General features: G+C 39.9%; 1 protein-coding gene across 4 annotated transcripts in view; it reads left to right on the forward strand.

The window, feature by feature from the left end:
* The window catches only part of LOC134211256 (transient receptor potential cation channel trpm), a 371,958-nt gene extending 370,202 nt beyond the window's left edge, over positions 1-1,756 (forward strand). For all 4 annotated transcript variants that reach the window (XM_062687969.1, XM_062687968.1, XM_062687966.1 and 1 more), the window contains one exon: positions 37-1,756. In XM_062687969.1, the coding sequence (XP_062543953.1) occupies positions 37-1,148 (1,112 nt within the window). In that variant the 3' untranslated portion in view covers positions 1,149-1,756. The remainder of the gene's footprint in view (positions 1-36) is intronic.
* The last annotated feature ends 13,137 nt before the right edge of the window (positions 1,757-14,893 follow it).

Below are 14,893 nucleotides of genomic sequence, written 5' to 3' on the forward strand. Positions count from 1 at the left end.
TTCTAAATTATTAACATTATGTTAAAATTGGTTTAGATGAACGCCAGAAGAATGTAAGCGAACTGACTAACCCTGAATTTGCAGCACTGATAGAGAAGAAACATTTGAAAGAATGCGAAGACAGTGATTACATGATGCTAGAGAAGCTGTTACAAACGCGGTGCTCAGTGGATGAAAGTGACGACATGTTTGACGATGGACCGGAAGAGTATGGTCCGCGGAAAATGTTGCGTCGGGAAACTGCCATTGAACTACCGGTTACTCCGTCAAAGTCCAACATTGTCTCGTTAGCGGACAGTACAACGCCGGCGGATGACTATACAGTCAAAAACGAGCGGCAATCTGCTTCCAATCGGAACTCACTTCGAGAGTCCAAAAATTCCCCAGTGTCCTTATCCAGTCAGAACTCGCCACGCAATTCTCAGTATCTGCAGTCTACATATCTGAACCCATCATCTTTTGACGCATCTCATCGATTGTACAAAAAATCATGCGAAAGCTTGCAGAAGAACTCCAGTACCGACACCGAGTACTCCATGCAGCCATACAAATTCATCAAGCAAAGCTCAAACGAAACCAACAGTTCATTCAACATCGATAATTCCTCAATCGCCAACGATCTCTCGATGGACGGCGAAACGAGCCTCAACTCCACCGTGATAGAATTGCTCTCCGGAGCGAATCTTGCCCCGGAAGACCGGTCAGGTTTCACCAAGCGAACATGTTCCCTTGGCAGCGCTTCGTTGGCGCATCCTTCAGACTCACGACCAGGTTTCCTCAAAAAGCAATTCAGCGTAGAAAAGCCATCCGCAAGCGGGAGTAAGGTTTCCGGTTCAACCCCGGAAGGGCTGGAACGGTTAGCTCCTGCAATACCTCCAATCATTGCTGGCACCAGCATAGTTGGTAAGCCACCCCCATCGAAGCGGTTCGCCGACAATCTTAGTGTGCTCGGCACTAAGTCAATAATGGCCCTCCTCAAGGAAAGTAGTTCCACCAGCACAGAAGATACCAACACCGGACCGCTGAGGGAACCGATCCCGTGCATCAGCACCAACATCGTGCAGGACGAGATCGCCAAACTATCCTCGAATATCAAAAGCAGTACGGATGAGGATACGGATCTGCCCATCAACGAAACCATGTGCTGATTTTAGTTGTACCTTTAGTTGGTAAGGTGTAGCGTTTCCCACCCGAGCACTCCGAAAATTCCTGATCCTACCACACAAACCCACCTCCCCGCATTCGTTACTTAAGAGGGAAAAGCCGGAACGCTGAGACTGAGTTCTGGGTGAACCGAAAACACCACCTTCACCAACCACCATATACCGAGCACATCTAGTTGTATAGCGTTATAAGCGGAAAGCATTATATCAGGAGTGAACCGAACATAATCATCACAAGAAACCCTTGGGGGAACGACCCGGGGGTTTCGGTTGCAAGTATTGCGAGAAGAGAACTGCAGTTGACCATAACATGGCCGTGTTAGGTAGGAGGAAGAGTTAGGATTCGAAAGTATGTTTGTTATTTACACGATAAGATTAGGAATGATGATGCATGATTGTGAAGCACTTTCTGGAGGAAATACGATTTGAAGAGTTCTGTGCACGTGACCTTGGGAGCTATGACCTATCAAATCAGTTAAACTTGATGTGAAACTTGAAAACCAACGGAAATAATGTGGATTATGAGTCTGGCCAATCTTTGATCTACATGTATCCATTCCGTCATATTTAAAAAAATGCCTTATTTGTCAAAATAGCTTTATTTTTGAAATTTCATGACTTTATTATTAATTCCAAATAATCAAATTCGTTTTAATCCCAATTTCTTTAATCTCCCAGTTTGCTTCGTTTGCCAAACATATCATATTTGTTATATTTTTTCAATTCACTTAACTTCATACTTATGCCCCCAAAGGATGTTTGGAAAACTTTAGAATTAACGAATAATTAATAACTCTACCTCCACGGGGCCTTCCTTAGCCATGCAGTAAGATGCGCGGCTACAAGCAAGACAATGCTGAAGGTGGCTAAAAGTATCATCGTGTTAGCCTCATGGTATACAAATGCAGAAATGATAACATAGCTTTGAAACCTTGCAGTAAATTACTGTGGAAGTGCTTAGAGAACACTAAGCTGTGAGGCGGGATGTAATGCCAGAAAGGAGAAGAAAACTTAATGACTCTACGATACGACGCTGATGGTAGTTTTTTATGAATTTTTTTATATCGGGAACAAAACACATGTTCATAACTGTTAAAAAATAAGCTACCCGACTGATTTGAAACACTATTGAAGTGAAAAGTCTTCGTAAAATAAAAATCATGTGGAATACTGACTAGTGACTACAGAGGCGCATCCACGTTCCGAGTCGTGGGTAGGACAAATAGGAAATGCCAATTTGGGAAACAGTTCTGGAAAAAGAATTCCTAGCCTCTTCAAGATAAGCTTCCGAGCCTCTTGAATGGAGGCTTCCGAGCCTCTTGAAGGAAGGATTCCAAGCCTCTTAAAGGGAGGCTTCCAAGCCTGTTAAAGGGAGGCCTCCGAGCCTTTTTGAAGCCGGCTTTCGAGCCCTGAAAAGGGGACTTCAGAGCCTCTTAATAGGAGGCTTCTGAACCTCTTGAGTAAAGGCTTCCGAGCCTCTTGAAGGGGGGCTTCAGAGTCTCTTGAAAGCGGATTTCGAGCCTCTTTAAAGGCTTCTAAGTATCTTGAAAGTACGTTTCTAAGCTACTGAACCTCTTGAAAGTAGTCTCCAAGCCTCTTGAAAAAGGCTCCGGAGCCTCTTGAAGGGGGCTTCCCAGTCTCTTGAAAGGAGGCTTCCGAGAAGCGTAGAACGATTCTTCTAATTCTCTTGCAACGAAGCAACTGAACTTTTAGAAAAAAAACATCCATGCCTCTCAAATGGAGACTTTCGTACCATCAGACTCTAGATTTTAGCTCAGAAGCGAATAGATTGATTGCATTGAAGTTTTTTTTTAATTTGTTCATTCGACGTTTTGTCCTTTTGATCTTTTTATCGCCCTTTATACACTGTGCTTGTTTTGGAGGGCAGGATTCAATAGGCTTTGATTTACTAATCGTCATGCATATTATGTACAAGACTTGAAATAAAAAAAAATCACAATTATCAAACTTTATCAATATGTTTGATTGGAATTGTAATACAGTCGACTCTCTACATCACGATGTTCTATTTCTCGATGTCTCTCCCTATGTCGATGGTTTTATCGGTCCCTTCAATCTACATACATTTGGGCTTTCTACAGCTCGCTAACTTCTTTATCTCGATATCTTCTGGTCATATTTTGTTCAGGATTCTCACTTCCTATGTCGATATATTCGAATTTCTAGACTACTAGACCAGTTTTGGACAATAACAAACACAACAAAAACAAGAGATGACATTTGTTTTGTTATCGTTTTTCATTGCAACGAGCTTTTATCGATCTAGTAACTCTTTCAATTTTCCTTCCTCTCCTTATATCGATGGTCCCTTCATTATCGAGATGTGGAAATGCCTACAGTCGCCACTACTCATACTTGTCCGAGGCACCCCCTGAGGCCAGCGAAGGTACCCCCAGGGGTACATGTAGGTTGAGAACCGCTGATATAGATTACCAAGACTTTCAGCCCGAGGCTGGCTCGTCTCGAAGAATCTGTTTTCGGAGCTCAGAACCCTTTAAGAGCGGTCTTCGGTATGTTTCTGGTTCCTCAGATTTCAATAGACCTTTTGAGGTTTGAAGAAGACTTTTTCCGTGGGCTTTGAATAATCCATTCAATTGTGCTTAATCAAAACGTCTAAAATATTTAATTAATTATGATTATTGTTTGGACTCTGATTAACTTTAAAATCATCTTCTGCTAACACACAAATTCTTGCCATCCAATTACTTCATATGTTCTTACCAGAATCATGGGTAGGACAATGCTTTAACTTTCCCACCCAGGAAAATTCATGCGTAGGACATGTCCTACCTGTTCCACCCACTCCCGGCGCCACTGAGTGACTACATTTGACAGTTTGTAACAGCAGTTAACTGGCAGCAGATGATATTACATTTTTTTCATTTTTGCAAGTCCTGTCACAGTTTCGCCCAAGCTGAACCGAAACGATGATCTGCTCTTCACACTTAGAATTTCTGTGTAAATTTACGTTTATTTTGATGCACATATTTGGAGCATCGGAATTCATCTAAAATTAAGTTAGCTGTTAAATTTACATCACTTTAAAATTTAATTAAGATCGTTGAATTTCACACGTTCTGTATGACACAAACGTGTAAAATTAAATGAATGTAAAAATCAATAGACGACAAGCATTGATTCCCTATTTCCCGAATTTAATCAAACTTTGAATTAAATAAAATTTCGGTTCATCATTTTTTTTTTTCAAACAATACAAAAGATAAATATGAAAAAAATCTATTCAATATATCTATCCGTTCAATATGGTATCGAGTGATCCGGTAAACTGTTGCATATGCATAAATGTCTGATTGGTAGACATTCGCGGAGTTTTCTTAAGCAGAAATCGAGAGCCGCGCCGGGCCAAACAAATTAGCTGCAAAATAAAAATCGATGATTTTTGAGACATTAAATAATATTGATCAAAATTAATCTTACCATCCCCGTAGTTGCTGCGCTAGGTAAAACTTGTTCACTAATAAACGGTTTCGGCACACAATACAGGTACTATTTTACTTATCTCACAATTAATAGACGACGAGTTGACGAGATGACGAGTTCTGCCTCCATGTTGTTTTAATGTTTTGAAGTATATGGGTTGAAATTTACACGACCGTGTAAAAATAAAGTTTTGTTGATGGAAAAATAAATGTATTTTTATGTATCTTTATATCGATTGAAAAATGAGCAATGAGCTGTGTAATTTTATATCGTTTTCAATGCTCTAAATATGTGCATCGACTTCGATGGAAATTTCAATCGAATAACAAATTCAAGTGCTGTGTTATTACAGCTTGTTCTGTTTACATGTCGTTGAAATTTAATCATTTTTTTCTGTGTTCGACAGCATGCCTACTTTCGTAATATCATCCGCAGGAATTTGTCCTTTAAAGCTTGATGTGCTGGGTTTTAGCGCAGCTTTCCCAGACCGTCATGCCGTATTCAATCACGGGGAGTACCGTTCTGACTTATATTACGAAAAGTTCAATTTAAGAACACCACAAACACGTACGTCCCCAGAAAAGACATTTTAGTTACTAGATAAAAATTGTCGCTTCGGTTCCCTTTGTTCTGCTGTCCGGAACATGTTGGGTACCATACTGTCAAATCGTATGGATTTTCCTTCTTTGACATTTAGCTCCCCTATCCTCGCTAGCAAAAGATGTTCCGGACAGCGACGACAGCGACAATCTTTATCTAGTAACTAAAATATCTTTTGTCCCCAACCCCTATCTTCTGACAAAACTCCAAATTCAATTTGTCATAAGACGCGTTTGTACAATCCCATTTTATTCCACCTCTTGATTGTACCTTGACAGATACGTATTTCGACCTCAACAGTAAGGTCGTCTTCAGTGTCTCGTACTTGACTCGGCTTGGGATTGGGATTGTACAAACTCGTCTTATGACATTCCACTAAAAAGCTCAAAATAATTTTCTTATCAAAATTTAAAATTATGCAGCATAGCCGGTTTCTAACGGATTTTTAAGCAATCTTGTGGAAGCCGAGATAAGTTTTTGTTGAATGGCCATGGTTTCGAATGTATTCCGGGGAGTATTGAGGTTATCTCCCTCACGGAAGAAATGATTACTTGCAGATCGGCTTCGAAATCCATCTTGCGGCATGTCAATCTTCATGATTTTGCAAAACAAGTATAGTGGAGTACATTTTGGTGATTTTCGATTGAATTGGCCACTCTCCGAGTACTTCCAAGGCCTGGTTCCCTTGGGGAAGTGGCCCTTTTTTCGTTCAATCTTTGAACCGATCCTGCTTTATGATTTTGCAAAAAAAAACTTCAACAACCTCCTTTTTTGCCAAAGTTTTTTTCTATGCTTCAATAAAGTAATTTTTTGAACATGAACAAAAGTTTATGGCTAAATTTCCGGCCAGATTTTCGGTCAAATGACCTATTTGGTTTAACAACTTTTTCGGTCAAATGATCAATTCAGCCGTACAACATTTTCTGTCGTTTGTCCCTTTCAACTAAATGACATTTTGGCCGGATGGGTTTTGGTTTAAAGCTTTGTTCTGACAAATGACATATTCGGCCAAACGACTTTGTGGCCTCCGGAGAATTGGCCTATCCCGTCGTTTGGCCGAAAGTCATTCGGCAAAAAGCCATTTGTTCAAATGCTACTTGGCCGAATGGCTCGTTAAACGAAGGTCATCTTGCCGAATTCCTTTAGGTCAGATTGAACGTTTGTTTGCTGTCGAAGTTTGGGGTTTTTATGTTTTTCGATGACTTGATTTAGGCCTTTAATTCGTCAGCTCCTTTGAGAAGTCGTTGAGAGTTAGATTTCTTTCGAATGCTTCTTGGGGACTGATAATGTTCTGTCCAAGATTGTGCGAGCTGATGGAATGATGATCTATTTAAGCAGCTTTATCTGCAGTAGTATTCAAGCGATTCGTAGAACCATTGTAATCTAATGGGAGCAAATATAAAACGGTTCAAGAATTGAATTTTAAGATTTTGGTCAATGCCCAGAACGCCTTTGTAGTCTGGGAGAGCGCGATTCTTATTCGAGAAATCATTATTCTGAGGTCCATCATTCTGTTCTGGATAATTTTTGTCATGCTATTGCAACGACTCTTAAGCGTAGGTAGCCCACTACGCTAGAACTGCCTGCGAGTGTCATTTCACGGACGGATCAAAGCTTAGGTGAGTGTATCAATGTCTGGAATGCTGTTTACCTGACGAGCCACCCACATTTTGGGAAAGCGCATCTTGGATGGCATGAAGCTGTTCGTTGACGTCTTTAGGTCGTCCACGCACCTTAGGAACCGACCCCAGGTGATAGTTTCGCTGGGATAGCTGGCACCGACTGATTGAATTCTCAACTTCAGCCGCCACCGGGTAGAATAATGGTCCGAACTGAGCTCCTGGTGGGCTGGGAAATGTGGTCGTCCATGTTGGTGATGAAGATGTCAAGCATATCGTGATTTCCGGATCGTGCCAATCAGGGCTCAGGATGGCGTAATAGTCCTCCCGTTCGTCGATTACCAGCTCACGCAATTTTGATTGGAGCGAGACTTACTTCAAGCTTGTTGTTTCACGTTGAGGTCACTTGCATTGATGAACTGCCTCTCTCGCCGGGTCAGCTTTTTTTTTCAATCTTTAGTTAAGTTATTTTTTGATTTTAAAATTAAGTTCATCACTGACCGGGTTAGCTTGGCGATGCCCTCCTCTTATCATCCGATGTCCCATGGCCGATTTTGGCTTGCATAGGGGCAATAAGCCACGATGAACGTGATGACGCCGACGGAGGTGGTAGCTTCCAATCCAACGGCTTCGATATACTTAAGCCTCCCCAGCCTGAAATTCGGAATTGTTGCACTTACCTCGGGTGTCAGGTGGGTTTCGGTCGCATCCTACTGGTCGCTCCGGTAGATATGGTCAAAACGTAATATCCAGCTTTCAGGAGGAGGGATGATGTTACTTCGCTTGGAACTTGGGGAGGTACCGTGGTAACGATAGCTTCCATTCTTTTCTGCGGTTAGAGATGTGCATCGGTCCTAAAATCATCGGGTCGTCACACCGAAAGCCAATTTAGTCGGTGGCGGCGTGAATTGGCGTGGTTATCTTTTTATTACGTTTCTTTCTTGAAGATTTTATCTGCATTTTTTGGGATATTTTCAAGACATAAACGCGAGAATCATTTGAATTCTGCCGGAAAAATTTGAGGAACTTCTCCAGAAAATCTCTAAGTTCTTCTAAAATATTCGCGTTAACTCAAGGTCTAGCCGAATTCCATTAGGAAAAAATGAACATTTGTCGACAACTTTTTCAGGTCGGAAATTGTTTGACCGTAAATGTCATATGGCCGGATGTTACATACAACCGAATAAGACATTCGGTCGAACTGCATTCTCAAATGAACTGTTTGGCCGAACGACATTTCTGTCCGTATGGAACTGTAGACTAAATAACATTTTTGGACAATTTACTTTAGGCTCGGCCCATCCTCGACTGACTGGTTTGTTCGATCAAATAACATATTCGGCCAAACAATTTCTCGACTTGTGGTCTTCGACCTAATGGCTTTCTGTCAAACGACCTTACTTAGTACAAAAATTCTATTTCAACGAGGTTTTTTTTTAGATTTCAACGGGAAATCCTTCAGAATTTCTATCCACAGTTCTTCTTAGCCTTTACGAAGAGCTTTTCGAAATTTCAACAAGAACCTGTAGGCAAGTTAAAAGGAATATTCTCTAATTTTTTAACGTGATGTGGGGATATCATTCGGGGAACTCTATAAAAGTTGCACTGAATCTTCGAAATTTCCACGCAAAACTCTGCTGACTTCTTCAAATGCGAATCGGCGTGGAATATTGAAGATCAGCAGCGTGGCAAATTTTAATCGGCGGCGCGCCAAAAATCAAGTCATGTGAGCTCTTGCTACTGCACGTTGTTGAAGGATGTTTCCGTAGGCTCCACCTCTTGCGCTTTTTAGATTGCAAGAGAGTTATATTTGATGGCACATATGCAAAGATGGTTTTGGTAAACGGTCTGCCGTGTATAGCGTGTAGTTTGATTTAAAACAAAAACAATCGAACGAACGCTAATATTTTTTTTTAAATAATAGACCGCACTACACAACTGGTTGCGAACTAAATTTTCACTTTTTGACTAACACAATGCAGAACAATGTTTCGGTGACCAGCTTATTGTTTTGCTTTCCGCACAAAGCAAAACTAAATTTCGACGCTCTGCTTACTGGTGAATCCAGCCTTTCCGTTGGTTTCCTTGTGTGGTATCAAATACCTCTGTGGTTGTTGAATTGACCGCCTTGTGGACTTGTTGCCACAATGCGTTTAAATTTTCTCAAGTGTGGTATCCTTCGAATATTTCGTCGAGCTTATGAGCGAGTTGCTCGCCCTCGCCCGACAGTCGTTGTATGTTCAGCCGCTTGGTTCTCTCACGCTCAGAACTGGTGATGTTGGACAGCCTTTCGCGAATCTTACATACTACCGAAAAAGAGAAATGTAATCTGTTCACCCGACAACTCAAGCAAGTGTTTCACGATTTCACTGCCTCGCCGGTGCAAGTGTTATTATTGACGGGACGCCACGTGATGTGCTGCATTTTGACATTCCCCGCATTACTGAAGACATGGTATGGTGATGACCGCAATGCGCAAACTGAAGCTCTCCTTCGCAATCGGGCCAGATGGGATTCCATCATCAGTTTTGAAACGTGCTGTAAATCTCTGCCGCCCACTTGCGAGAATGTTCCAACTTTCGGCACTGCAATGTGAGTTTCCTTCACACTGGAAACATTCGTAACGTTCGTTAAGCTGATGTTACTCGGCATCTCATCAGCGGCTGCCTATTGGTTTTGGTCATATTTGCAGAATCGTTCGGTGCGTGTGAAAATTGGCACGTCAGAATTAGAAGTTTTCGCAAACAAATCGGGAGTACCTCAAGGTAGTAATCTGGGCCCTCTACTATTCTCGATCTTTATTAATGATACTAGCAGACCCGACGAACTTTGTTTCGCCTAAAATTGATTTATTCTCTGAATAATTCTCGAGCTATGAAGAAATCGATGTCACATTTGTATGGGAGCCCCCCTTTCTAAAGGGGGAGGAGTCTCAAACCATCTTGATAACCTTCCCAGGCCCCAAAAACCTCTGCATACAAATTTTCACACCGATCGGTTCAGTAGTTTCGGAGTCTATAAGGTTCAGACAGACAGAAATTCATTTTTATGTATATAATATTTCATGCTGTTGTCACCATCGTCTCTGCTGTTTCCCAAAACAGCGGCTGAACAAAAAAAGTGCAGTGTCACGTCAGATATTCCTAAGATGACAGCCCCATCATGTGGCTAGGTATCGAAGCACAAGTAACAATTTCCATGCTTCTTGGATTTATTTAATTCTTATATATAGCGGATTTATGGAAGCAATCGCCTGGCTAGTCGCTCAGTTTTATTGGCGCTCTTATTACGATCAATAAACCTCTCATAAATCCTCTTGAAAAGCTTCAAACGTCAAATGCCAATTGATGTAATGAGCAGCACTACGGTTGTGGTGAAGAGCGTAATAAGTCATATTTTCAAAGCACGATCAAAGCCAACATTTTTTGTCGTAATGTGGTCAAAAGAATAACCCCAATAAAAATATTTGCGATCCTACGAGTTCATAACGGTGTTAGACGAGAGCATCATTTTTCTGATCGGAATTCATGATGCCCATATTGAAAAAGGGGAAGTATCTGACTTGAAGATGTATCGCTTAAATTCATAATTATACGATATTTTCATCGCGCCGAACTACATTATTTCTGGTATTCATGCTTATTTTTTACCTAGCTTTCACCACAAAATCGAACGCGCAAATTATTTTAATGTAAATATATTGAAAAAAGAAACATCTGAATACATTTAATACATCTACACAAGGGGTGTCTCACCCAGATTAAATTGAATTTATCTGCAGAAATTAACGAAGTAACCAAAGCGACTTTATTTCGATATCAATCGATTGCTGATTGCTGATTTTAGCAACGTAACGTATGAACCATCTGTCAAATTGAAAGATGACAGTAATAGAAAACAAGTATTATGGAAGGAAACTATTTATAGGCAGCTATCAGAGAACGTCTATTAATTACAGCAAGCAAGAAAACATGCTCATGTAGCAAGAAAACATGCCAGCCCTGAGTGAGAGTGATAGTCCCATTTTAACGAAAATAAGACTCTAGTTCTTCCTGGGTTGTTTTAGACGGCGTTTCATATCAGTGAGCTTCACCCGAAGAGATTAAGTACTCACTTAAGACTTAAGACTCACTTCACCAAAGTAGATGTTGCATATGTATGTACATATATTTCGGACGAATTCCAATAAACGAAACATATATTCAATTTCTTGAGCTTAGTCAATAAATCTAAATTTCAATCTGGAGTTTAAACTGTGAAGGCCAGCTTTCACATCCCACTTCTTACGCATTTCGTCAGACGTAGACGTTATGGTCGGAAGTGCAGAAGCCCGGAAATGAACAATATATCCTCGGGTATCTAATAGGAGTTAAGAACATGAACATCCAAGTATTTCTTCATAGGACCACAGCATATCAATAAAATCTTTTACAGGCATACGAAGATGAAAATTGTGCTGTAATTATTCAAATCAAAGTTCGAGGTCAATAGAATAATACATATGTAGACAACGGGATACACCATAGTTTTGTTTTGGTTAATATTGCTGAGCGTAATAAAATTCCCAAACTTTTTTTCCGCTGCTTCCTTGTGAATCATCTCGGCAAGGGAGTAGCTTACAATCTGAAATAATAAACAATATATTAGGTATTAGATAAGTAAAAGAAAATCAAATCAGAAATCATGTCCATTTCCTTGTTGGTGGAAAAATAAACAAATTGATGTCATTGGTAACTTATAAAAACCACGCTTGCTTGGACAAAAATACAGTTCAGTGTCACAGAAGGTGTGTTGCAAAATTGATCAAGCAGTGGCTATGAATGCCATTCGCTTTGAATCGAATTTATTTCGATTGAAATTCGCTGCGATTGTTAGCAGTGAGACACCCCTTGCATCTACACCATTATTTTCATCAGCAATCCATTTTGTTATTATTATTTCTCCGCAATTTTTCTCCCTTTTTTGAAAGCAACACTTTCGACAGCTGTCGCAGCCAAATTCCCTTATTTACTTGGTTGGTTCAAAAAGGGTTTCCGAATACTTTTATAACAGGTTTATAGTGATTATCTATAGAGGGCCATTCGGTCATATCTTACTCTTATAATGGTCATCAGAAGGCTGTCGTGTAATAATTAGTTTTATTGTTAGATCTTATAATTTGATCTTGAAAACCATTCCAAGAGTGGAATAAAACTTGAAATGTTACTTAGTCTATGAATTGATGAAAAAAAAGTTTATTTAGCTTAAAGCCTTTTGCGGAAAAAAAAAGGATGGGTTTCAATGGTGAAATGAAGATTTTTTTCTTTTTTTATTGCTCGCAGCAAGAAACCCTATAGGGGAACGGTTCGGCACTTCATCTCATAGCTCCCATTTCCATCCCATCAAAAACAAAGCAATGAAAAGGAATTTGACGAAGGAACAAGATTGGTGCTGTATTTTTCTGTTTTGCGATGAGATGAATATATGTTCAGTGAGATGGAAAATGGAACAGTTCCCCTATGTGTGCAAGCTTCGGTATTGGCTCTGATTATATGTGCTGTTGAGTTACAAGTTTATTCAGCATTATTCAGATTTGTCGTATCCATCAAGTGTCAAAAGTTGTTTAGGGGTTGCCCACACCCGGAAACATTACCCTAACAATTAAAGCAACAAGCGACTAAGCTGTGTTACTCTTCTTTTCCCTATAATTTACAGTATTCTGTCAGTATCCTTATTTTCTTTTGTGTTACAGATGTAGAAGCAGTAAACTATCGTTATTTCTATCTAGGGTATCTGTTCCATTATAATTAACATGCTCCTAAATCAATAACGCAAAATAGGCAATTTAGGCTCGACTTGTGTCGTGTTTTGTTGTTAACCGGGGTGCTCACTGCTGAAAAAAATCACAAAAATGAGAAATAAAACAATTTGCGCACCAATACTTTGTTCTCGAATTCAATTGAAGGAGCTCCCCTACATAAAGCTATGTCCATTTAGAATCCGGAATAATAAAATCATCTGTATCTCGGTAACGGATTGACGTACAAATAAGATTAATATATCAAAACAAGGGTAATTCACTGTACTTTAAGGAAAAATAATTGATACAAACAATTTCTTCTTGTTTCTAGTGAAAATTCGCACCTTCTTCTTTATTCCTCTCATCAAAAGTTGCACACCTCCGGAGTCAACTTTCTTGGCAAATTTGTTCCACATTTTGGTCATCTGAGTCGCGTCCCGAGCTGTTTTTCCACTTTTTAAACTTTTCTTAAGCTTCCGCTTCACTACTGCCCAAAATGTCTCGATGGGCCGGAGCTGTGGGCAGTTGCGTGGATTTATGTTTTTATCGATGAAATCTTCGTTATTATCGCGGTACCACTGGATGACTTCCCGGCTGTAGTGGCAACTCGCCAAATCTGGCCAAAACTTCATGGGATCTTTATGGGCTTTATGGAAGGTCGACCGCGGTTTCTGAGACATTCCTCCTTGTACAGCTTCGAGTCCATCGTCTTATTCGTCACAAACACTTAGGTCTTTGCCCCACAGTTGCATATCCCTTGCCAAAATCATCCGTTTTTTTTTGCAAGCTTGTCCAAAAAGTAAACTTAAACTTCGCAGGAACTACTCCTCGTGCCTTCACCATGTAGAATTTTTGGCTAGGAAGCTGTCCGAAATCCATTTTGACGTAGGTTCCATCGTCGATGACAGGATCATCAACGTGGGTGTGCAGACTTTTTTCTCTCCTTTCGGCTTCCATCTGGAATAATTTTTGACACGCTGCACGAAACTTTGTGAAATTTATACCACAGCAAGTGGGCGGCTAAGTAGACAAACCGCTGTAAAAGAATTCTTGCAGCGGTCACTTTCCGTGCCGCTGCAATACAATAAATGATTCCGGATTCTAAATGGACATAGTATTAATCGATAAAAAAGGAAAAAAATCAAGTTTGTTCCAAGTTTTAACTGAGTTGAAGTGTTGAGGATTTCGAGAGTCATATTTGCACAGTTACTTATCCAATTTGAGTCAGACACATCCAGTAATAAAAATATCAAGCTTTACAAGCATGCTTAGCATGCGCATATATCAGTGCTGGACAGCAACAGAAGCCATGTGTGCGCTAATGAAAGGAATCATAATAATGTTGAATAGAGTTTGGTAATGATCGCAAACGTACAGATTAAATCTTTTGATGCGGATGCAGAATAGTAAAAAAAACTGCCAATACCATACGAACATGACTGAATTTAGATCCTATTTTTGCTGCAATGAAGGGATTGGCAGTTTGGATATTCAAAAATGAGAAAATAACAATGTTATCAACCAATTTGGCAACACGTGGTGGTTCTGAATCGAAGGGTATGTTTAGGTAATCGTACAAACAATAAACAATTTCAATCAAAACATCTCAAAGGCAACAATTTCAATTCACTGCAAATTGTCGACTATCAGATACCGATATCTCCAGCCCTTAATAAACTGGAAATTATTATGCTCCCTTGTGTCCGATGTTACATCATGGAAGACGTTCCCAAATTTGGTACTTTCATTCGTACTTTTGCAGCCTTTCTTAATCTTGGTAGTGAAATCAGTGCAACTTCCCTAGAAAGTAAATTCATTCGTCTATTCACCATCTTCCTTCAATCATTGAAACTTGAATCAAAACGACTGTTTATATTAAAATCAAGTCACGTGTATCCTCTGTAGTTAATAGAAATATCTTCAAATTTTAGATATCGTTCAACATTTGAATCACTATCTTTACATTGTATCTAAGTAGCTATGAAGAAACATGAATTGTGAAAAATATCAATAAAATTAAAAGAAACCAAAATCACTTGTGTATAACTGTACTGACCATTGAACTACTGGAACAAAATTTGTTAAAAATAAGAAACAAAGTGAAACCAAGACAGATGGTAATATGAAGACAATATTATTGAAGCATTACGATAGCGAACTTGCAAACCAGACCACCCACATCGGTAGTTATTTCTGCTTCGCAAATTCTATGGCCATTTGTTACTTAAGATTTGCACTTTATTTCCTCCAGCCCACCCAAACGATAGGAG

Source organism: Armigeres subalbatus, chromosome 2, assembly GCF_024139115.2.
Source record: "Armigeres subalbatus isolate Guangzhou_Male chromosome 2, GZ_Asu_2, whole genome shotgun sequence".
In the NCBI taxonomy this organism is placed as follows: domain Eukaryota; kingdom Metazoa; phylum Arthropoda; class Insecta; order Diptera; family Culicidae; genus Armigeres; species Armigeres subalbatus.